The sequence below is a fragment of the Amblyomma mixtum genome, chromosome 1, assembly GCF_055824585.1.
Source record: "Amblyomma mixtum isolate Tamu chromosome 1, ASM5582458v1, whole genome shotgun sequence".
NCBI classification, from domain to species: Eukaryota; Metazoa; Arthropoda; class Arachnida; order Ixodida; family Ixodidae; genus Amblyomma; species Amblyomma mixtum.
In genome coordinates, this window is record NC_143012.1 from 154,855,844 (window position 1) to 154,881,504 (window position 25,661).

Consider the following 25,661-nt stretch of genomic DNA (forward strand, 5'->3'; position numbering starts at 1 on the left):
AGAAAAAAAAAAGGCGACGAAACACCGCGAGGAGACCCAAAGAGAAAAATAGAGAGGGCTTTGGGAGATCCGCCGCTCTCGCCCCCTTCAAATTGACCGGATAGCAAGCAAAAACCAAGAAAAGAATTCTATTCAAGGTGGGGCCATGACGTAGAGTTGTGACGCACTCCTCGAGACAGCACGCCTCCGGCTAACATCGGAGGAGGAAGGGTGATTTTGCCTTGCGGAGCCTACTCGACGAGGTGCGGGAGAGAAAAATCTCGAGGAGGGAGCGGAAGGAGAGGAGGCTCGCTCCAAGAGAGGTAGAGAGTGTTTTCGACCAGAGGGTGGTCAGGGACCCTTTAAAGAACCCCTGGTGGTCTAAATTATCCGGAGCCCCTCACTACGGCGTCCCTCGTAGCCTGAGTCGCTTTGGGACGTTAAACCCCAATAAAGCCAAAGACTTTCTAGTTTAGTTTAGTTTATGGGGTTTAACGTCCCAAAGCGACTAAGGCTATGAGAGACGCTGTAGTGGAGAGCTCCGGAAATTTCGACCACCTGGGGTTCTTTACGGGCCTCTGGAATTTCTCCTCCAAAGAAATTCAACTGCCGCGGCCGGGATCGAACCCGCGTCTTTCGGGTCAGCAGCCGAGTACCATAACCACTGAGCCTCCGCGGCGGCGAAAGACTTTCTGAGAAAGAAACAAACATTCGAACTCCAAAGACTTTCTGCGAAACAAACAAATGCTTGGAGTTAGAATGTACCAACTGTTACGGAATTAACGCGCGCAGTCGAATGCTTCTCGCACCTAAACGGGTAGATTGCTCGACTTCCACCTCTGACAGGTTTCACCCCTGCTAGACCAGTGCATGGCAGGTACAACACACCTGTTACACATATCAGCCGCTACGGGAAATGATGCACAGCTGTGCCAAGCTGCTGCTCGCCACGTACACACAGGGCATAAGGCTTACAATAGAAGTCTCAACCGGTTGAATTTCTTTGGAGGAGAAATTCTAGAGGCCTGCGTACTGTGCGATGTCAGTGCACGTTAAAGAACCCCAGGTGGTGGAAATTTCCGGAGCCCTCCACTACGGCGTCTCTCATAGCCTGAGTCGCTTTGGGACGTTAAACCCCATAAACCAAACCAAACCAACCCTGCCCCCAACTTAATTCTGTCTGTAGGACAAGCCGCGTCGCCATGGCGAAGAGCTTTTTGATTCGCAGCGCAGGTTTCCGCAACCCGTGTATTCTTCGACAGCACACACCGCGCTATCAAGGACAGCAGCACTGCACACCCGGGCGAACGTTGGCGCTGATGGACTTTTTTTTTCTTTTTTTTTCCTCACTTCTCCCCACGATTAACATAGCCGCGAGGCACGTTTTTCCTCGAAAAATGCGGTCGTGCTGAGTACCGGCATCATAACGCATCCACACTCACGGCTGTCCGGCCGGGCCTCACGGCAACGGGCGGCCACCACCAGGGCGGCGGCGGCAGCCACGCGGCGTTCTCCGGGCACCGCAGGCGACGGCCGACCACTGGCCGCGGCGGCGGCGACGGGGCCAACCGGGGCCTGAGCGGCGCGGCCGACGCCACGACGCCCCAGTGCCAGGGGTTGCGGAAGGCGTCCTCCACGGCGGACAGCTGGCAGCGCGTGCCGACAGAGATCCCGCTCACGGTGCTGCCGCCGTCGCTGCTCTCACCGCCGTCGTCGGCGGCCGACGTCGACGAGGACGCGGCCGAGCTGCGCCTGTTGCGGCCGACGGAACGGTGCGGAGACGCGTCGCAGCGCCGGAGACTCGGCCGGGGAGACGGACTCCGCGGGGGCCGGTGGGCCACGAACTTGGGCGTCGGGTCGAGGAGGATCATGGCGGTGCTTCGACCACTGCCGGCTGACGCTCCGCAGAGACGCCACTTCTCACCGCAGCAAATGAGCTAGTCACTGCATTCTTGCTGCACGGTGTAGTTCCGACGACTGAACTTCGCACGGGCACAGCAGGAGGTGCATCAAGAACGAATCAGGGGTCCAAGAAGACCGTAGAAGCCGTCTGCGCTCGGGTACCGCTAATCCACAGCAGAAGCCAGCTCGACCAACGGTTGCATCCACAGCGGTCTCCGCATCCCTTTCGGCGCATCCGAGAGGGCGATGGATGGCGGTGAAACCCAAGGTCCGCGCAGAGCATTACACCCCGAGTGACCGCGGTCAAACTGCGGACGGCCGTCGGGTGAGGCGGGCTGCGCAAGGCCGAGGTCGCTCCTTGCGCGGCAGTCCGGAAGCGGCCCCGCAGTCGTCGCCGCGCCGATGCGTCTGCGTGCCACTGCTACGCGGCGTTCGCGGGGCAGCCTTCTCGGCCAAGGACAGCGCCCATGTGTCTCCTTAATGAGCGTCCATCAGGGGCCGCCGAGAGAAGGGCTAGGAAACGGGGTCACCAAAGCCTCCCCGACCTTGGCGCGTGCACGGGAAGAGGAGCGCATCCGCCGCTCGAGGGCGTCACGCTACGGGCGTCGCTCTCGGTGCTCAATGAAAGCCGACTGGCGCATGCAATGAGTGAAACGATTTGGTCCCGGTCAGAATACACGTCAACGCTTGGCAGGTAGTTTATTTGATACGTACATCGTCTTGCTGTACAGGAATGAGGAGGGCAGCGCACACAATGATTTCCAATATTGAGATTCAATTAAAGCGCGGAAAAGGGCATTCCAGTCGAGCTGCGACACTCCGCAACTATAGCGGTGAAAGTGGCAGCGTCCCTTTCGGGTTCGACGAACTGCACCTGGCAGAGACCTTTGCGCAGCCAAAACATCCGGACGCGGGCACCGTGCCAGGCGGGCGACACGTTGCAGCCGAAGAAAGAAAGGCTCCGCTCTCTTCAGCGCGTGCCTTCACTGCAGCTGGCGTCGCTTGAAAAAACCGCACAGAAACTACCCTCGCTAAGGATATATGGCGCGAAAGGCAGTTGCACGCACGGATGCAAGCGCGCTCGATTTTGACGACACCTGGCTTGCACGTTACGTCACAAAACCACTAGTCGTCGCACCACCGCTGGCTTTTTTATACAGTTCGCCGACGGGTAAGTCACGGTGGCGCCAGTGCAACGACCACCAGTAAGGCAGGCGGAAAAACGAAGCGGGCGCGGCGGTTGCCGGGCGCCGAGGCGCCGTTTATTGCAACGTTTTTAATTTAAGAACGTTGGTTTCTTGCGCCATCTCACGTCTGGCGTTTGCGCAGACACGTCCTCAGAAACGGCACCGAGACCACCAGGTGGCCGAAGCTCCCGCCTCAAGTGCGACGCAAGATCAGCCGACGTGAGCGTAGAGGTGCCGACTTCACGTCGGCAGCACGGAGGAGTGTCTCCGAGATTCTTGAGGGGCGTGGCCGAACCTCCGGCCGGGAAAACGGGCTGCTTTGATACTTTTGTACCAGCCATGAAACTTACATCACAAATGACGCTGGACATTGCAAATGCCACCAAAGCCCACTCGTGCTCTCTCTCGCTGCAGCCATCTTTGTCTACATATTCTTTTACGATACAAACGACAGACAAGCCCACTAGGCAAGACACGGACATTTTAGTACTGTGCCATCTGGACTGACAGCCGACGTGCGTACGCCACTGTCCATTCACCTGCATGCTACACCCACACTTACTGTCCTGCTCATTCCCAAATGTGAACAAACGAGCACTACACAGTCGAACCTCGCCATATATCGAACACGGATATCATGACTTGTTGGCTACACCGAACTCTTTCTAAACATTCTTAAAAGCTAAAGCAATTTTTACTTTATATACCGAACAGCGTTCGCCATAAAACTGGTATGTATACTGAACTCCTCAGCTCCAAGCCGCGCTTGCAAGGATGGCAGTCTTCGCCGCACTAAACACGTGACACAGGTTGTGTGGCAACCGTTTGCACCTTTACATCGCACTGGTGAGCTGAAAATGTAATGTCCTGACTTGTATCTCGCGCTGGCTAAAGGTCACAGAAAAGGGTTGGTACCCAGGTGGTCAGCATGCATTCGCACCTGTCATCGACAGCACCCGGGAAGCAGGACGGTTGTAGCCTTGCAGTAACCGCCCTGCGTCGGCTGATCACGGCTAGAAAATAGCTTTCGTTCTGGCGTCCTACTTTCCAAGTGACACGAACGTAATGCGGGAAAGCCACCCGCCGCTGCTTGCATGCGGTGCTATGCGGAAAAGCCAACCTAACTGGCGTTTGGCGCTCGGTTTATCGCAACTTCCGGAACTACCGCAAGCGCCTGCGGAACGGCTCTCGTTCCTCCCTGCTCTCTAGTAACGGCCGTCTTTTCACTCACCAAACTGCGCTGCTCTCGCGTGCGTTTGTGATGAAAATTTATATTACGAATTTCACGAACTATTTCAGGACCTGTTCTGCTTCACTCTCTGGTCTGTTTGTATTTCTACAAAGCCTAACTGTGGTGTCATTCTTTACCCTGGATAGATTTTTGAAGCGAAAAGCTTCACTAGGCTCGTCAACACCGCGCTTCGCGTGGGCCACCCCTGGACGCTAGGTAGGGTGTAGAGCACTGCACGGGCCTCAATCTGAGGCCCAAGCCCAGGCCCGCTAAATTATCGCTCTAGCGAGCCCGGCCCGGCCCGTGAATCCCGGAGCGAAGCCCAGCCCGGGCCCGGCCCGTTTCACAGTAACGCTTGAGGTGCACTGCTCACTCTGAGCAAGTAGACCGCTACTAGACCGATAAGAAACTGGCCGACAAACGTTCTGAAACTACAGTTTGGCTTGCAGAAAGTTGGTTCTTTTTAACCCAGAAGGAAGTGATCAAGAGCTCGCAAGCCCGTCTTTTAGACAGTGATCTCGTGTAGGTGCGCAAATATAAACTGGGCAGTCCCGAGATCCAAATAAAAAGGGCTGCATACGCGCGTAATAGACTACTTTGCATTCCCCCATGATTTTAATCAGTTATATTTTGCCGCCCGGAAGTATAAACATTAAAGCTGCCTAGCAAGCAGTGGGATGACATTTGTTTAGTGAACGCGATCTCACAGGTTGAACTCATAGCCGAACTGGTCGCATTTCAACAGAAACGAACAGCTAAAAGGCTTGAGTATTTCACGATGTGCGTTTTGAAGACTATAAGCGTCCTAAACTAATATGTTCTTTCCGAATGCGTTTCTAGTAGTGTATAGGCATGTTTTGTGATGACGAACGATCAATGGCCAATTAAGACCTGCTCAATTTTACTCTTACTGGTGGAGCAGGAGATAACGCGCGAACTACGAGATAACTTACAAGGCAAAACACTTGTCTTGACAACCAGGCTGAAGAAGCCAGGAGGGATAGATGTGGTTATGAGATGAGATTTATAAACTCTCGCGAGCTTTTGTGGCTATTTCTTTTAAGATACGTACCGGTCAGCTGATCAAAAAGAAAACCAAACGCGCTTTAGTTTGTGAATTGTCTCACATAAGAAAATTATAGCTATAAAATAAAAGCTATGTTTTTGGGGCTTAAGGGCCTAAGGGGAGTCAGGCTGTGAGAGACACCGAAGCAGAGGGCTCCGGATCATTTCGACTACCTGGGTTTCTTCACCGAGCAATGATACTACAAAATACATGGCTGTCATGTTTGCCGCCTAAATAGAAATGCGGCCGCCGAACCTGGGAACAAACCCTGGTTCCCCAGCTCTGTAATCAAGCGCCTTGACCACTAAGCCACCGCGGCGTGGAAATAAGCAAGTAAATAAGTCAATGAATAAAGCTTAGTTTTTTTTCTCAGCGCTCGCGTATAACCCATAGCTCATCTGTGTCGCTGCTCCAATGCCGCAGTTGCGTATTTCACTCTGCAATAGTGAATGAATAGTCGGACACCAGCCGTTTCTGTACGGACCCAAGCCCGACTTGGGCCCGCAGCTTTAAGCCCGAGCCCGGCCCGGGCTCGCAACTTCAGGCCTGGGCCCGGCCCGGGCCCGGCAAAACAGATCACGTCTAGGCCCGGCCCGGCCCGCGGGCCGGGTCGGGCCCGGGTTTTTGGGCCGGCCCGAGCCCGTGCAGTGCACTACTAGGGTGCATCGATGCCAGCACTGCCATTCAGGGTGGAGACAACATCGCGAGGGCCGCCATATTTTTATTTTATTTATTTGAACATACTGCAGGCCCTTTTCGGGCCCATGCAGGAGTGTTTACAATGCATCATTGATCAAACAGAGTAAAAACAAAAATTCAAAAATACAGAGATGTTCTCTGACCCAAACACAAAAAGATTAGGAGAGATTTAAACAGAAAAGTCAAATTTTGCGATATAATTAAGAAATAGTTCCACGGATGTACACTTCACCGCATCTTCAGGCAATTTATTCCAATATGATATAGCATCTGGAAACAGGGAGTACTTGTGGATATTTACACGGCTGACTAGTTGACGAAGTGTTTTACTATGGTTTGTTCTAGACGAGTGTTTGAATGGCGGGTGTAAGTATTGTGAATTGGCTATTTTGAAGTGACCGTGAAGAACTTGGAACAAAAACTTTAATCTTGAAATGATTCTTCTCTGTGACAGGCTTTGTAAATTTGACTGAACTATTAGACTGGTAGCGCTAGTTTGGCGTGAATACTTTGAATAGACAAACCTCACTGCTAGTTTTTGGATGCGCTCTAATTTGTTGATTAAACTTTTTTGATGGGGGCTCCAGACTATATCCGCGTATTCTAGGGTAGGTCTTATAAGAGTTTTATAGGCACTGAGTTTAATATGGCCGGCGTGTTACGGAGCTTTCTCCTTAAATAATGTAATTTACCTTCAGCTTTAGAACAAATGGATTTGATGTAGGGCTCCCAACGCAGGTTAGATGTTAGGATGAGCCCCAGATACTTCACCTGATCATATTTTTTAACCTGTGTGTCACCAAGTCTGTATGTAAAACTTAGAGGATGCTTCTTATTAGTGAATGTGATACTTTTGGTCTTATCTGCGTTAAGTTTCATTCCCCAGGTCATACACCAAGCGTGGATTGATTCTAGGGAATTGTTAAGGAGAATTTGATCGTCAGATTTTTTTACAGCTATATATACGACACAATCGTCTGCAAAAAGGCGAAGCTGGATCGATGAACTAACACAGGAATGAATATCATTTATATAAATGAGGAACAAAAGAGGCACAAGTACTGATCCCTGGGGTACACCCGAATACACATCCAGGTTTTGCGAAACGTATTCACCTACTTTAACACATTGTTTTCTGTTCTTCAAATAGCAGGAAATCCATGACACAATGTTGCGATCAATGCCAAAAGATAGTAATTTTGTTACAAGGTCATCGTGAGGAACAACATCAAACGCTTTAGAGAAGTCTAAGAATATAGCATCTATCTGGTAGCCTTCATTAATTGTGTTAGCGATGTCATGAGTAATTTCAGCAAGCTGCGTTACTGTTGAAAGCCCTGTTCTGAAACCATGTTGTTTTTCATAAATGAGGTTATTATTTTCTAGATATGAGATTATGGCTTTAAAAATAATGTGTTCCATTATTTTACAACTAGTGCTTGTTAACGATATCGGACGATAATTATTCAGTTCAGTTTTAGGGCCCGATTTGTGTACAGGAATTATTTTGGCACAGCGCCAGTCATCTGGAATTACGAGTGTTTGTAAAGATGTTGTGTAAATTTTATACTGGTATTTAGACACCCAGTCAGCGTATCGGACTAAAAATGTGTTTGAGATGGAATCAGGACCCGGAGATTTTTTTGTGTCAAGTGTTTGCAAAAGAGAAAGGATTCCATCTTCACTAATGATTAGTTCTGTCATGGGTTCCTTGATTGAATCACACGGGATCAGCTGCGCTAGTGTGTGTAACGGCGCCACTCTTACTCTCGGCGGGCGTGAGAGTGCTTTTGACTAGAACAGTCTTTTTCATCAACATCGCACTGCGTATCTTGTCACTCATAATAGCCATTTTAACATCCGAGGGCCGAAGACGTAATTGCATGACTTAATTTTGCAGCCCCAGGTGGTCGAGGATGAGCATTTACTGTTCCGTCTGTTGGTTTGAAAAACGAGCTAATATTTTAAAGATATGTTGCCGGGCAGGTGCTGCTGCTCCATGCAGATAGAAGAAATTGCTGCCTCTGTTTTTTCCACGATATTTTGGATTCGTAAGCCGCTCGAGCGCTGTGGCTAGTTTCGCTATCGTCGCGCAGGCTGTTTCCGCTTCTTCTGCTTACAAAAACTGGTGCCTGTCTGCTTTCTAATCTTTCAAAGGGTAACTGCGAGTTGCTCGCCCGTTTATTGCTCACAAGGGCGCAATTACATCTGCTTATGAGGCGGTCGCTGGTATATACAAATGATGCCGCCATATACCGACGTTGTCACTGCTCCTGCGTTTTCTTTCTCGAGGCCAAAGAAAACGAATCGCCCCTTGTTGGCGATTTCATTTTTATGAGGGGCGCACAACCACCGAATGTTCTTGAGGGCGCTCGCATGCACCCTTCGCTGCACCATGGACATACGCACCGGTTCCTCTCCTGCGATTCCTCAGTTTGTGAAACACAATTCTGCACAATTCTGCACATATTCAAGCCAATCGGTATTCATTAATAAACTATGCATGTAAACCTGCTCAAAAAAGGGTAGATTTTAGTCATTAAAAAACTGCAGTAATTCTGGAAATTTTAAATTCGAAATCAAATTGACATTCACAAGTCACGCTTTTCGAAAAAAATTGACCATAGAGGGTTTTGTTAAAAAAAGCGCTGTTTTTTAACGTTGGCTATCCGTGTATTTCCTATTCTGTCTACTAAAGTGTGTGCTGATGGGTTAGGCTGTTCAAAAAATAACTCCTACCTAAAAGTTGATCTTTATTACTGATGAAGTCAAATATGTAGCATAGCTTTTCAGCCTACCCTCTTACAGAGGGTACGGAGAACAAAACAAAAAGACGATGCAAATTATTCATTTAATGCCAACTGTAATTGCAGGTCATGAAAAAAACACGAACTACAATATAAGTAAGCAAGACATTGGGACAGCAAAATGGGGCATGTACCGTGGGGTGTAACCTTAAAGGAAAACATAAAAGCAAAGCATGAAAAAAGGTTCAAACCACGAAATAAGTCAACAAGACTTAGGGGAAAAATGTTTTTGTGCACAGTGTGATGTAAGCTTCGCCGCAAACATGAAAACAAAGTATGAAAAAAAAAGATGCAAACCACGAAATAGCAGAACGAGACAGAGTGGTAAAAAAGCACAGTGAGGTGTAACATTTAAAGCAATGTACTCTATGGCTGATCCCGCTTTACTTGAGCTTCCCATTTTTTCCTTCGCTCGGAGTCTCGCGGGAAGCGAAAACAGCGAAGGCGTGTACGCGTTGGCCTGGCGCACATTGGCACACAACAACCCATCATGCTGCCTCGGTGGACTTGACAAGTTCCTCAGTCATGCGGTAGAGCACTGCCAAACAAATAAAGCCGCCAGCGATCGTCCGCAGCCACTGGGCCTCGAAAAACGGAAGCTCAGCTGCCTGCACCAAGCAACTGAGACCAGCCCAACCGACCGCTGTGATTCAAAATGGCGCCGCAGGGAGAGAGAGGCGGCGTTAGAGCGGTCAAAGGATGGCACCACCCTGAACGGCGGCGCTGGCATCGGGGCACCCTACTGGGCGCCGCCGTGGCGCACCCTTTCCCTCTTTGCCGCCCCCTCCCTTCTCCTACTCGCCACCGGTTTACTGGTTTACCGTTTCTGCCGCGCTGTCTCCGCCGCAGTCCCAAGAGAAGGTTCTTTCGCAAGGCACTGCGATAACGCGTGAGCGGCGGCGGCGGCCGTAGAAGAGGCACAGACATTCGCCATGGAAGGAAGAAAAGAAGACCCAGAAGTGATAGGGAGGGCGTTGGCTCAAAATCTACACTGCTATCGTGGTGCTCCCAGTGCCTTGTGCATGAACTGCGACAGCCATGACGTCAAACAAAGCATAAATGCAGCTTTTCGCTTGTAAATCCAAGCTTAACCAGAGCTAAGCCACTGCGAATTTTTTTTTGTTTTTAGTTGCTTATCTCAAATTTAACAGATGTCAGCGAACAAAACAAAAAACTTTCAAAGAGAGAGAAAATGCTCCTTAGATTTGGAATGTTTTGTTTAAGCGGGCAACTGCGCTCAGAATCTGAAAAGTAGAGCGTGTCTAATGATTTACATATACCCCAAAGCTAAGCCTACAGTCTAGATAAACTCCTAATTTGCAAACAACATCAACTCACACTATTGGACTGCTGTAGACAAAGTAATTGTGCAAAAGTGGTCCTTTCTTTCACATGAAAAAAATGGTTAATGTTTTACCGCATTTTAATATTAGAGTGTTATGGATGTACCACTAATTCATGGCATCAATACTGTTCTGAACCCCATCACAGTGAACAAGGGAATCTACTGAATGGCATAGCTTTAGGTAATATGTTAACTGTTAAGAACTCTGTTAAGTATTTTTTGAACACCTTACATAACCTAAAACTTTGTTCACAAATACATTGTATAGTAGTGACCACAAGTTTGAGCCTTCAAACACATCACAACCAAAAAGATAACTTCAACATAAGCTGTTAACTCTTATGTAACCTGTTAAATATTTTTTTAACACTTTACATAACCTAAAACCTCGTTCACAAATACATTGGAAAGTAGTGAACGTAAGTTTGACCGTTTAAACACATCAGAACCAAAATCATAACTTCAAGATGAGCACCCACCATAAGTAATAATATTCAAACAGTTGCTGAGAAGTTTTGAACCATTCGCAAGTGATATCAACAAGGCAGCTGCGTGCTTCATAGTGACAATGGATGATGCAGTGTTTTCGTTTCCATGTGATGGTTTCCCGACGTCAACAGCTTCCATTCCTACAAAGATGACACTGCACAATGGACTTACCCGTGGGCACGGCGAGATTTGCCCACTTGTGTGTACTTCCATATGTGCGCTTATACTCTTTTGTTGTAGATGAGCTAAGGCAAGAATTTACATATTTTAGTAGCATGGCTATAAACTGCATCCTATTCGTGAGTTGTTTATATTTTCTGTTTTTACACAGTCATTACCTAGTCATATTATATGCCCTCTCCTGCTTGGGCTAGCAAATTCACCTGCAGTATCAATAAATAAATAAGAGGTGCGGGAGTAGTCCATACAGTTGAAGCTTGTCAACTAGCCAAAACCATTTCGCAAAACATAGTTCAAGAAGTCAACAAGGCTTTACGGGGTGAACTGGTAAAAATCCGTGTAGTTCATTGTTCTGTTTACTTCCTGAAGAAAAAAAAATGGCAGTGGCTTAGCTCTGCTATGCCAGGATATATGTAGCGTGAGGTATTGGTATATCTTGGTTAAGCTTGTTGTTATTTGCTTGGTTTAGCCCTGTTAAACCTTGAAATTCCGGTACGTCTAACTACGACTAAATTAAAGACGAGACAATGTGCACTATCAATTGTGAAACGTTTATTTATTTCTTATGGTTTCTCTTCTTGTTCTCCTCGTTGGTGAAGCCATTGGCGATCGGTGTCGCTGAAGCCATAGGCCGTCGGCGTTCGTTGTGTTCATTGGCATCGCGTTGACAACGTTTTACACTCCGATCATTTTAAAGGGACACTGAGGAGAAATTGAAGTTGGCTTGTATCGACAGAATACCCGCTGCTGATTACAAAAACGCCACTCATACTGACAACAAAGCTCTTGTAACGTAGAAAAGAGCAAGAACCAAATACAGGTATCACCGCCACAGGCCAAACTCGCAAGTACAAGCGTGATGACGTCATAGGACAAAACAGTGTTGCTAGAACCAATGCTTCTAGTAACACTGGGACACGAGAAGCCACGAATCACTGAGGCACAGCCAATGCATGCACAAATCTCCTTGACGTCGCCAGATGGCGCCACGTACCCGGCAGCAATGCGCGCTCCTGAAGCATCGGGACCAATTAGCGCCTGCTCACGTATGGGGGCTCCTGGTATTCCGCTAACGGTAACAAGGTACACGGTATGCTAAAGGGTATGCTTATGCGAGAACTTCGTTGATGACTTCGAGAACGGGATCCATCATAACGCTGGCAAAACGCCGGTGCAAACGTAAATGAAGTGACAGTAGCGATGGCCGCAATAACCGATAGATGCCTTCAACGTGCGGCCGGCAGTAGCTTTCTTTTCGGCTGCTGCTAGGCCGCACTGCTGGCTGCCAGAAATCACGGAGTCTGCGTTACGTCATGTTTCACGTCACTTAGTCCTGTGTCGTCATAGGAGAATCCCAAGTTTGAATCAGAGCAGCGGGAAAAACTTTTCAACTTCGAATCCAAATTTCTTAGAAATAAAGGCATCTTTCGCTGCCGGCCAAGTGGCAACAAAGCCATGAAATGCCGAACTATCGGATTTTGCTGTAAAAAAAATATTAATAGAGCTCCCCTCACTGTCCCTTTAAGAAAAGGAAGTGCGCATAATGGCTCCCTGAGTCAGTGGTCGCCTGAATCATGCTTATAGGTACATGGGGTGATGAAAGAGAGATGAGGGCTGCAGGCATTGAAAAGGTTCTGCCAGAAACGCAGCGCTGAAGCCATAGGCATTCATTCTGTTCATTGCATTGCCATCGGCATTTTTCCTCCATGGAACACGGCGCAGTAGCTGTGTATCCCTCCACATTTATACACGCGGCGCAATCTCCTCGCGCATGCGCAGGAGCCAGCAGTGGCGAGCACACGCGGCGAGGCACGCCAGCTGTGCGCAGTGACGTCCCTTGCTCCTGGCACGTGCGCAGTACGGTCGAGCAAGAGAGCACGCGAAATGCGAGCTCACACTAGAAAACAATAAACAGTTTTGCCGAACATGTTCACATGCTTTGGACAGAGATGAAAACATCGAAACTGGTCTATAATTGTACACATCGGTCAGACTTTCTTTTTGATGCACACGTACAGCCAATGATATTTTCTCACACAACGATAAGTTAAAAATATGGGTCAACATAGGCATAAGAAAACTGGTGCTTTGGCATTTCATTACAAACACTGGGATTTCGTCCACTCCTGAACATATCTTAGATGGCACTGTGCACATAGCAGCCGCTAATCTTTTGGGGCTAATGCTCACGACATGGAGGAAAGGGCTGTTTACTTCCAGCAGGGCGAGAACATTTGGTGCAAACACAAACGGAACAGATTTACAGCCAAGTATTTAGTCAGTCGCTTTCGGGCATCCCAAGAGTAACACAACAGATTTCTTAGGATCCCTCCCGCAAGGCTATTCCTTCTCTAGGGCACTTTCGACCTAGTCCCGCACGAGAGTACCTTCACAGGTCAGCAGATCACCCCCATCCCTCTTCCACAGAAAGAAAATAAGCATTCTGGTCATGATAACAAAGCCGTTTTACCTCTGAAAAATGGACGCTCTATTTTTTCTACCAGCATGGCAATGCAGTGGAACGAAAACATCTGTGGCAACACAGCTACACATGCAGCGTAGCTCCACATAAATTAATGCCGAGAACCGGTGAAAACAAGAAATGCAAAGCTGCACGTAATGGCACCTAGCAACTGCACACCAAGCAGAGTGATACAGGCTGTAAACCGAGGCCACCTTAAAGGGACCCTGAAAAGCTCTTTGCCAAGGTTAGCAAAAGCCCACGAGAGATCGGTATTCCATCACTTGTCGCCGCACCGCAAAAATTGTTAAGCGAACTCCATCAACACCGAAGATATCGCCGATTAAAAATGATGTTCCTCCTCTCCCCCACATACCACTCTCAACTCATACACGCGGGGCTCGCTCCGAAAAAAAAAAAAGAAAAGACGGGCCGATGCTCCGCCCATGCATACATCAAGCAATGGCGCTCTGCTTGTTTACTTACGGTAGTCGCAGACACATGTGCGAAAAGTGAGTGCGATTCACTGCGGTGCGCTGTTGCAAACGGCGTCGCAACATCCGATCGCAGCTCGTCACCTGCGTGCTACTTGCTGGATGTCAACGACGAGCCGCGCGCGGCAGACGCAACGACGGGAAGCGGGAGCCAAATCGAGCGCGGAGCGGCAGCATCGTGATGACGTACAGCGCGCTCCTCAGGGCGCTCGGGGCTGAGCCACGCCGGGCCGGCCCGCCAGCCTTGATGCCGGCCCGCGGCGAGTAAAAAACGCGCTAGTATTGTTTGTTCACGTTTATAGCAAGCCCTGGGATAGATGCATGTCAAAAATGCATCCCTTCTGACGGTCGTTGGCCAATACCGAGCTGATCGCAAAAGTGATGAATGCGATACTAGCAAATTTCATCCCATAGCCGCTTTGGTGCTGCTGCGGCGCTTCGCCTGCCGCCTGCTAGCTCCGTTGCTGAAGGCGTCGTGGAAATCGAATATATATTCTATTATGGGACGAGTTCGCAGTAAAGCGATGTGAAGAGTAGGCCTTTTAATATAGCGCAAGCGACTTCCGAAGCGCCGTCAGCCGTGGCTTCGATGCGAAACCATTAGGCCTAGCAACGACTAGGGCAGCCTGGGACCAGCGCGCAGTTCGTCGCCCGGCGTTGCCGCAGTCGGTGCCGAAAGTTCCACTTTTGAACAGACATGTTGTCGCTGCTCGAATCTAGGAAGCATCATCTCTGGTAGAATGGCTGTTTTGTATTTCCTTGAGCGAACGTCACGTACGCCGAGCATGCCGGCCGGCCGACCGGCCTGGATCACGTCTGCCGGCGTCATAAAAAATGAGCTAAAGAGTGTTCTTGACGTAAATAATAAGCCCTAGGCCAAGAAATGTGAAAAATGTGTCATTTTTGAGGATCGCTGACCAATACTGAGCTGCTGGTAAAGGTAACAACTGTGATACGAGTAAATTTCTGGCCACAACCGCCTTGCAGCTGCCGCTGGCCCTACGTTGGCGCCCGCTCGCTTCGCTGTTGAAGGCGTCGCGGAAAGTGAACATACTATTACTTTATTGTGAGATGATGCTGTTGACTGTAAAGCGATGTGTAGAGTAAGCCTTTTATTATAGCTCAGGCGACTTCTGAAGCGCCGGCCGCTGCGGCTTCGACGCGAAACGAGCTATAGGCCTAGCGACGACCACGGCAGCCAGGCAGCAGCAGAGCTCGTCGCTCGGAGAGCCCGCGAGCGATGCCGTTGCCGAAAGCTCCCAACATAAGCAGGCATGCTTTGTCGCTGCTCAAGTATAGCTGGCAGTCTTTCTGATGACGATCAGTGTGGCGCGCCGGCCAAGTTTTCGCACATATATGTCTCCTGCTTGCTGCTCGAACGGCATGCATCCAGAGCTCGAAGCGTGGCTGCGTGCAGCTACCGCTGAGATGGGCTTCGAGCCTTTCAGTACACACCATACCGAGACCCACAGGGCGACGACAGCAGCGATATATATAATTCTAGTACACTATAGCAGCGACTCGTCGGCGCAGCTAGGAAACTCGCAAAGGCGGGCACCAAGATTTGACGAGAACACGTGCTTTTGTGAGCAGACGGACTTCCTTCTTTACCGGAAGTACCACATTAATTTCAAGAAAGGCGCTGGATTCTTACCTCTGTATACATGTGTTTTAAAAAATAATAAGCAATCAATAAAATAGTATTTCAAGGAGCATCAGTGCTCAATTTCAAATGAAATATTGCAAAAATTGCGCATGACGTCATTTGGCAGAGCCAATGATAAGGGTAGCCCAGTCCATGGCCAAGGCTGCCCAGTTTACATCCTGTGGTAGGGGCGGGTAAAAACGCGCGGTGAGGTGTCGCCCTAATCGGCTGTGAGCGGCAAGTTTGAAAAATTGTTTGTAAATTACTGGTTCCACGCGCAGCTTTCTGAATCAGACTAGAATACTCGCACAGACCACTTCTACAGAGTTGTTGCAGTAAAATATGATTGAAGAAACCATTTCAGGGTCCCTTTAAAATAAAATGAGATATACCTTCCCTAGCTATTATCTGACCCTAAACTTCACACATCACTTTGCTTCTCAGTGGTGGTGATGATGCAAATGAACCCAACTCAACTTGAACCCAGAGCTCAAGTTCAGCTCTGCAATCTCTTTTGTTCTGATAACGCTTTGCCGTGTCAAATGCCTCAGTTTTCCTTCCAAGACAACAACACTGATGACGTTGCACATACGTCAGCTTTTCGTTCCCAATCTTCCCTTCCCTATGTGTAAGCATTCATTTCTCTTTCCACTCATTCTCAAGTACCTAAGAAACAGCATTAAGATGAACATTTACCGCACATTTGTGTCACGCCTCCGGTGCAGTTACCCGCACCCTCTTCAAAGCCCCTGCATCTCACATGTGCTGGCCCACACATCACCAGTCAGTTGGGCAACCTCCACATTGACCCAAACTCCAGCCTAAGCCCACCTCTTCAGTCCCATGACCCAAACATGGGACATGTACTGATAATATTGATAATCTTTCTCTCTAACACTCGCGCCGCATACTCTGCTCTTGACACCAGCTATTCAGGTGCCTCAGCTGCAGGCACGAACAGTGCTTACACCCAAGCGTGTGCTCACACTATTACCTCCATGCTTGGGATTTTCAAGACCTGGTGTTAAAGCCACCTCAGCAGTGCAGGTCCATTTCCTTACTACTGATGCGTGGCAGTCATCACAGAAAAGACGCACACAGCGCACTGCTACTTGAGGTTTGCGGTAAATAAAATAAATTGTTAAATTGGTTCTTGAGGAAAGGAAATGGCGCAGTATCTGTCTCGCATATCTCGGCGGACACCTGAACCGCGCCGTAAGGGAAGGGAGGAAGATGGGAGTGAAAGAAGGTTTAGGTTTATTGGGGTTTAACGTCCCAAAGCGACTGAGGCTATGAGAGACGCCGTAGTGAAGGGCTCCGGAAATTTGGACCACCTGGGGTTCTTTAACGTGCACTGTGTTATGCCGGGAAACCCGCCCGGATTCCAAATCTGCAGGCCGCAAACTTTCTGCTGCGAACGTCCCTTTGACAAGCCCTGGTGCTGCGCCGCAAGGCAACGCGCCCTAACGCTCCCTTGACAAGCCACGATGCTGCGCCGTAAGTCAGCGGGGTCTTAAGGAGAAGCATCGGCGAGCAGCGTGCCTGGACACGTTGCTGGGTGCCAGACTACGAGGCGCCGGTTTCCCTTTCCCCAGTGCGTCACCGCGCGCGGCAAAATTTGAAGCGGGTGGCCGGCGCGGTCGCTGGTTGGTCCTTTCGGACTGCCGTCGAGTGCTGCCTTTGGATTGGCCAGTTCTGAGGGGCCACCGTTCCTCAGGCTATAAAAGCCCCACCGCTGCAGCTTCGGAAGTGTGTGAGGGTGTGACCGCGTGACCAACCCACCGTGAGTCGAGTGCTGCTCACGAGTGGAGTCGGATGGTGTGACGTGCTGGTGTCTCGCTGATCGTCGCTGTGCGAGCACAGTCGCGTTGTGTAGTAGCTCTCGGCCCCCGTGCCGATGTTGAACTATATTATGCCCTGTACATAGTGTATAAATCGTTTTTCTTGATCTCACCGACGCCGGACTCGGAGTCTATGCTACCGCCAGGAGAGCTGGCAGTGCGCAGCCACAAAACGGGTGGCGAGCGCAACGGGACCACCTCTATGGCACAACAACTGACATTGCACAGCACACGGGCCTCTAGAATTTCGCCTTCAAGAAATTCAGCCGCCGCGGCCGGGATCGAACCCGCGTCTTTCGGGTCAGCAGCCGAGCGTCGTAACCACTGAGCCACCACGGCGGGGCAGGGAGTGAAAGAAGAAAGAGAGAAAGGGGGTAGTGGAGGTCTCCGGAATAATTTCAACCACCTGGGGATGTTTAACGTGCACTGACATCGCACAGAACACGGGCGCCTCTTGCGTTTCCCTCCATCGAAACGAAACACAAGAGGCGCCCGTGTGCTGTGCGATGTCAGTGCACGTTAAACATCCCCAGGTGGTTGAAATTATTCCGGAGACCTCCACTACCCCCTTTCTCTCTTTCTTCTTTCACTCCTACCTTCCTCCCTTCCCTTAGGTGCAGTTCAGGTGTCCGCCGAGATATGTGTGACAGATACTGTGCCATTTACTTTCCTCAAAAATCAATTTAACAATTTATTTTGGCCTCATGGAGAATCAGAATGAAAGCTGAAACCAATGCCTGCCTGACAAAAGAAAGCCTCTGGCCCACTGTGGCACGCCCCGATAAGAGGGAAAAGCTGAGCCAAGGAACACTCGCTATCTCTGCACAGTCAGAGACGTTCACCAAGGGAACAACACGCACTTTTCTCGAGCCAGTGAACCAAAGAGAGAAGACAACGGCCAGGCTTACCGTGCCATTTGGTGCCGACCTGACCACCTGGTCGAGCCAGGAGTGGACAAACTTGGCTGTGGCTGGGTCCAGGCAGTGGGTGCTGCCGTCACCGGCGGAGCGGCTCCACTCGACCGCATGCCGCAGCTCTGCCAGGAGGCGGTCGACCCCGCTGCGGCCATTGCAGTTCTCGTCCTCGACACAGTCTAGCGTTGCACCTGGAGGCAGGAAATACGGACGGGGCAACACCACCAAAGTTGGAGATTAAAGGGCAACTGCAGCACTTTCTTGAGAATTTCGCAATATTCAAGGATTCAAATCTTGTAGGCTGTAGGTAAAGCATGCGAAGTGTTTTTGCACTAGCATTTAGAATAGTGACATAATCAACGATTGAATTTTGCACTTCTCCTCAATGCACCGGAGGAGTGCAGGGAAACTCAGCGTGACATCACGGAAGGTATGATTTCAAATTACCGCTGTCGTCAGCCACACCCTACCCTGACACGTTAGACGCTGCCAAACAACTCTCGGCAGGGTTCGCCTTCGGTAGCGTTGTTTTTTTTCCTTCAGAGCAGGCATTTGTGCATTGGAAATGTACCAATACCTTCGATGACGTCGTCATGCGCCCCCCACTTGGCGTTGTGCGAAGCGGAGAAGCTTGAAGGGCGTCCGGATTTTAATCGCGATTACCTCACTATTTCAAGTGCTAGCCCAAAAAGACTTCGCATGCTTTACCTGCAAGTTTCACACATTCGACCCTCTTAAGCTCGTTTATTTCTAAAACCTATGCAGTTTCCCTTAGAAGCACAAGATGGTGTGAACGCTGAAGGGCAAAAAAATGACCCCTTTGTGCACAGGAGCCATGCAAAACAATACAGAGGCAGGGCAATAACAACTTGGCATCAACTACAGTATCCTTCATTTTCTTGCAGCTCTGTCCATATATTCTGCTCAGTATGACTGTCTATCCCTATGAAAATCATGCTGCACCATTTTTGCGTGTCCAGCTGACGAAGTATGCTCAACGAAATCTGCCCCAATTCTTTGCACGTGATGCCATTACGCAGAGAAAGTGTCTGCAACACGCATAAAATATTCACAGCCTTTTACCCGATTCCATCCAGCAACCAATGACTAAATATGTAAGCGCCAGATTTCAAGGAATGCCAAATTCTAGGCTGAAAGTAAAAGCACGCTTCCAACTTCAAACTATTATCCTAGATTAGTATGTTTGATTTCTTTTGTTTCTTCTTCTTTTCTCTTCATTTCACTTCTTGCGCATTCCTTAGTTTTACTTCATTTATTTCTCCTGATGTTAACTGATAGTGCCGTATGCGTGTCCCATGCTGCCGGACACTGCCCCACAACTCCTCTGTTGGCTTCGGCAGTCCTGTGTATGTGCCCCGGCATTCCACGAGTAAAGAATTTACTACTTACAAAAAGAAAAAAAAAAGAGCTCAACGCTGAGTCCACATCCCAGCAGGAAGCCTCACTGCATTCTGCACCTCATACAACCACTGAGAGCCCAAACCCCAACTGTCATATTCGACACAGCGATAAGTTCTTCACATTCTAGAATTTCTCCTACAACGAGATGTTTTTCTTGGCAAAAATAATTGTTCACCTGCATCCTATGAAAATTTCCAAAAGTAATTGTGCATAATTGTGCATCTGGAGTGATATTCTACAAGCTGCTCATTTCCCGTCATCCATTTCGTGTCCATTCGGTTCTCTCTCATTCTTCATTTCAAAAGTAGGTGAAGTGACACACTATGGGTGATAAAACTGCCAGTTTAACAAAACTAGTGTTAAGCAGCATTGACTTTCCACTTGCTTGGCAATATAGTGATACACCCCTTTCTAAAAGAGTTGCCATACACTCAGTTTTTTGTTCTAATGAGTGATACCACAATGTTAAATTTTATAATGATGAATCATTAAGCTGCCATAAAAATCACTATGCCACAAAATTAATAAGAGTATATGCAATAAAATTTCAATAAAATAGTTTGCACTGAAGAAGGTGCTTTTCAAACAGTTTTCTAACAGCTTCATCAAATAAATTACCTGACGTGCAACTTCAAGTGAAAAAGATATCACTAAAGTTTTGTCCTCAGTGCTGTCCTCTAAACAATAGCCAGCAACAACTGGTTTAGATCTGAGTGGGTGCCTAAGCAACAGGCTTGTCGTCAGGCTGTGAACGTTTTCAGCAACATGGTGGAAACAAAACACTTACTTTCGGCAAGCTCATGGTACTACTCATACTACAAAGTCCGCTCAAAACTAGGGTCACATGAAGGCACCAAGCGCTCAACATCGGTACTGAGACAAAGGTGACTATTACAGACTTCATAAGGAATTCATTCCTTCCCCTGATCTACAATATTCCGAGGCAGTTCCACTGATTCCACCTTTGCTTGAGGTCGCCATTCCAACAGCAGACCGCTCTTTCCTCAACAAGAATCCCTCATTCACTGTCTCAGCTCCAACACATCAACTGCACTATGCTGGGCATGAGTGCTCAATGGAAGCTCTAAGGAACGTTCCCACTGCCTACCCCACAGAACAGCATCACCAGCATGGGACAGCAGAACGGAGTTAGTGCTACTATCGATGCACTGGCATGAACACACGTTCCCTGTGCCTATCTTTCGTCTCCTTTTCCACACATTTGATTAAGGGATAAAGAAAGAACTGCAAGATGAAGAACTAATCTCTCTTTTTTTATCTTTTGTTCCAAAGACTAGCACGGACTGGCACCATCTTCCCGCCTCCGCCATGTCCATCACCGCACCAGACGCCTTCAAATCTGCTGTATCTGATCATCTTAACTAATCATCCCCGTAAACACGTACACTTTGTCTTTAAACCCCACTCCTTTCTCTAAAGACAACTGGCCCTGAGAGTAAATAAATAAATAAATAAATGGAAGGGCTCAGCTATGAAGCCAGCAATAGGAACACAAACACCATCCACTGGTGATTGCAACTGACGAGATGCTGCCTCGCATCAGCACATCTGCTAGTCTTGTGAGCATGTCCTGGCTACAGGTCACACACAGCTAAAATACGGTTCATGTAGGCACTGTTAATAACAACTGATATAAATGACCACTGAGGTCAACATCCACTCAGCTCAACAACAAGAAAACACTCTTACACGAAGCCAGTTAGAACAAGTGTATCAACTGTCACACTGACTTGACCCCCGTCCATGAAATGTCCTCAAAACTATTCACCACTGAGGTCAACACCCGCTCAGATCAACAGCAAGGAAACACTGTTACATTTAGAACAAGTGTTTCAACTGGCACTGACGTGACCCTAGTCCATGAAATGCTGTCAAAATTAATGACCACTGAGGTCAACACCCACTGAGATCAACAACAAGAAAACGCTGTTGCATAAAGCCAGTTGAAAAGAAGTGCTAAAACTGTCACTGACTTGACCCCCGTACATAAAATGCCATTGAAAAGACGCAACTTGACAATGAGTACCTCGCTAATTATTTCGGTTGTTGTTTGTGCAGCACTAAACCAGGCACCCACTGAACATTCTGGCATGCTAGCAAAGGCAAGGAAAAGGCCAAGGCCCCTCAAAACTCGCTGAACCTATCCAATTAATGCAAGAGTGGCACACTGCAATATACTTCAATGCAGATGACACAACTGGAGCTTTTCAGTGGTCGCTGACACTGATGACAACTGATGAAAGTGTCCAGTAAGGCTGATGTTGACTGAAGGATGTATTTGTTGGAGCAGTCCACTCTGATGTTAAACACCACGGTTACCCAACCCAGGTGAAAATCTTTCCCAGCTAAACTGGTTTATGGAACAATTCCCAGCTGGTTCCAGTTGGAACCATCTGGGTTCCAGTTGGTTCCAACTGGAACAGGCTGGGAATTGTTCCATAAACTAGTTAGCTGGGAAAGATTTTCACCTGGGAATGCGGCTACAGCCAACCTCAAGGGAGGAGAAGGTGGCTATCTCCCAAATGCAGTTCAGGTGACAGCATTGTTCCTCGAGTGTGGCGTGAAAGAAGTCTCGGGAGCACTCACCCGAGATGATGCCGTCCATCTGCTGCAGGGCTGCCGCCAACACTTGGCTGGCGTCGCACTCCCGGTCCATGCCTGCGAAGCGTGATCACGACAAACACAGGGTGGTCCCCGTCAGACCGCAATGGGACGCAGCGGGGCGCACGACCGGCGAAGGGCACGCAGCAGTGACAGTGCACCGGGTCAGGCGCGAATCAGCTACGCAGACTGTGAAGGACGGCCGCAACAACAGCGTACTCGAGTGATCGGTTCCCCGACTAACACCGGCATCTCGCATCTGAAACCACCCTTCTGGAAGCCACTGAGGTGCTCTCCAATATGGGAACATTCCTGTTTCACCTGAACGGGTGAACACCGGCCCGTTTAGTGTGTCCGCAGATCGCGTGGCTACGGTCGAGACCAAACAGTGGCTATCGCGTTCCTTCGCGTAGGTGCCATGACGATCCGCTGCATGCACAAGGTGTACCGATTTATTTGACACGTTCCGTATCAGTTCGGCACATGCCACGAGATGCATTGGCCCGACCACGCCGGTTCGCTTTTATATGCTATCTTTGGCAAAGCGTGACCCAGGGAAAACGCAGCCAAAGGCTGGTTTACGAAAGCCAAGCAACACGGAAACAGTACGGACTGCACCCACATTTCAGGCCGCACTGAAATACGTCCGAACGTCCAAGCGTTCTTCCTAGAGTGAGCTCGACAGCGAAGAAAACAGGGGACGGGTCATCTCATACGCGATTTAAGCGACCTGACCTCCACATTTTGAGCGGATGCGAGCGATAAGCTGCGCAATTCATATCACTGACACTCCCGACCACTGCGTTCGTCACTGGATGGGACCAATCAGCGATGCATGATCATCTGTCCAATCGGTGACAACCAAAAGTCACACAGGCCATGGAATCTACCAAGGCAATGCTTAAACGTCAAAACAAACAAAGCAAGCCTTGATAAGAACTGCAAAATGCTCCCAACGGCATCCGCCACTTGTCAGCACTACAACGAAATCGCGGGCTCCTCTTATGTCCAAGGTTCTCAACGCGAAGAAAAGCACCGCGTATGTTGCAACCCAGCTTACCAGTCAACGCCTTCGAGTTTCCGAGAGGCAAACTGCGCGACGAGTGCAATAAACAAAAACCCAACGTCAAGAACTTGTTGATGAGTCGTCTGCCACAAAATCAGCCATTTGTAACGCGCCCTGAAATTTATGCGCTGCCTGCGCCCCCGCGTGTTCGACGGTAGAACAAAGGTTACATTGTGACGAAACCAAAACTGCGGCTTAACTGCGGTGCGTACAAAGCAAACAAAGTGCAAAATGTTCATTTGCAATGTTAAGATTTTACCTTTAAATATCATTTAGAATACTGCGAATACAACACAGTATTTTTAAAACTTTTCATGCACTCAGAGGGCTGCTAATCATCTATTTTGATTTGTAACGAACGGAGGCAATATATGCTGTCATTCTGTGCATTCAGTGCCATTCATACGCCTCAATGGGACATCTGAAGCTTTCGGCGCATTCAGATGTTAGCCGCTTTCGCCTCCAAACATCGGGGTCTCTAAGCCTTCGTTCAGTTTGTCATGCAAGACTCACCTGAACATCGCTTGAAGAGTTGGAACAGGGGAGGACTCCTGAATTTAAAAGCGAGTCAGCTAAGTAAAAGACGTCATTCAGAGGTTAAAATAAGAGGCATTGCACCCCGCGGCACCACGCTCACAAGTGCGGCGGTCGCTCAACGGTCACTGCGCACACGCATCCTTCCTAAGGCCGACTGCTGTCTGGTGTCAACGTTGAAACTGCAGAGCACAGCTAGCGAGACCGCGCGGCGAGCGCGAACAGGGAATCGGCGCGAGGAAAACAAAAATAGGACCGCGTCCAAGGGAGCTTCGCGGGTGACATGTGTTGCACACTTGAGAGACACGCCGGAAGAAGGGTTCGCTCCCACACGTGCCTGTCGCGCTCACGTGACTCAGTGTCTGGAAACGCGCTGGGTACTACTCAGCGCTTTACGCGGTAGCGGAGAGTTGATCCTTGCGCAGTATTGACTCTCGCAGTTCAGTCGACAGCTAAAAAATAACATGGTACTTAGGTACACCAGGCGCCGCACCATATCGCACCGGGTGCCGCAGGCGAGGTTATAGAGCGCGACTGACAACAACGTGTCCATCCTGATCCCGACTGTCTGTGTCATTCTGGCCGTCGCCGACGCTCTTGATTTAATTATAACGACTCACCGGAAAGGCAGTTCCGTTTTCAGTGCATCTGTATGCCTGCCTAATTTCCTGACTGTCATCACTTGCCAAATATGTATCTGTAAAAATAGTGGCGCCTGTCGCGTTGGAAATGTTGGAGACATGCCTTGCAACTTCTTTCTGGGGAAATAATACATGGCTCCACTTAGATAATAACGACAGTATGCGCATTTTGTGGGTGAATGACTTGCTCACTGAATTTTGAATGGCAAGTATCTATGCTGTGTGTGCGCGTGCGTGCGTGCACTTTATGGATATTATTGTTTTAATGTAGAGGTTGTTCTTTGTTGAAAATTATGAGCTGAAGCCAACAGATACCAAACAGCTTGCACTGGTAGCCCGAGCTATAGTGTGCATTTCCGTAATTCTTAAAATTTTCATTGCAATAGCACATATCGCTCTTGCACTCTTTTGCATGCTTTCCCATTTTTCAGTTTTGTGTTGTTTGTATGACACGAAAACAGTAATGGGATATATGCAGCTACAAAATCCGAAAAAGAAATATAAGTCTTACAGGGCAACACCGGCGTTCTTTCTATCTCCACGGATTTTACTGAAACTTTCACGGTATAGTTCTCCGCAGTCTCTTTATCTTTTGTGCGAAGTTTCGCAGCAGTGAAATCCTCGAATTCCACGCCGACAAAGGCACTGCAATTATCGGTCATCAGGCAGTTGGACAGACCAAATCGTGCAATATGCTTCCCAAAATCTCAATGGTCCCAGCAGTGGTTCCACTATTTGTTGCCATTCCTTCCTGTCCACGACAACCAACACAATTTGGTACTCAACGTGCACATGTCTGGGTTGTTGCTGGCCATGCAGCTGGCTATTTGGACGGTGGATTTCTGGAGGCTGGCGCTCTCATGATAGTGCCCAGCTTCTTCTCCGCTGGGTGTAAGCCGTATCGGTCAATTTTGTGCCCCGGATAGGCCACTTCTTGCACTCGGAACGCACACGTATCTTCGGCAACCGGATGCAATTTTATAGTACCTTGTTCACCGTCTCCTTAGCCTCTGCGTTCAACACATCATCCCCACATTTTTCAAAAGCTCTTCCATCCTGTCTTGGAATATGGCATATGGGCTGCTGCTATGCCGTATAATAGCCGTATGGTAACCGTATGGTAAGCAAACAGGCCT

General features: G+C 48.9%; 1 protein-coding gene across 1 annotated transcript; it reads right to left on the minus strand.

Annotated features, from left to right (window-relative positions):
• Positions 1-2,361: 2,361 nt before the first annotated feature.
• Positions 2,362-23,492, minus strand: LOC149369422 (uncharacterized). Its single transcript, XM_089558421.1, has 4 exons — positions 23,345-23,492; positions 22,270-22,341; positions 18,235-18,431; positions 2,362-2,513 (listed from the first exon to the last, which is right to left on the minus strand). The coding sequence occupies exons 2-4, from the start codon at positions 22,337-22,339 to the stop codon at positions 2,478-2,480; spliced, it is 303 nt and encodes a 100-aa protein (XP_089414547.1). The 5' UTR covers positions 22,340-22,341; positions 23,345-23,492; the 3' UTR covers positions 2,362-2,477.
• Between the last annotated feature and the right edge of the window lie 2,169 nt (positions 23,493-25,661).

Excerpts from the sequence above, each read along its gene's own strand:
- LOC149369422 (XM_089558421.1), bottom strand. The coding sequence starts at position 22,339 with ATGGACCGGGAGTGCGACGCCAGCCAAGTGTTGGCGGCAGCCCTGCAG. Across the intron at positions 18,432-22,269 it reads GATGGACGGCATCATCTCGG|GTGCAACGCTAGACTGTGTC; the intron begins GTGAGTGCTCCC and ends TCCTGCCTCCAG. Across the intron at positions 2,514-18,234 it reads GGTCGGCACCAAATGGCACG|TCGGCTTTCATTGAGCACCG; the intron begins GTAAGCCTGGCC and ends TGCATGCGCCAG.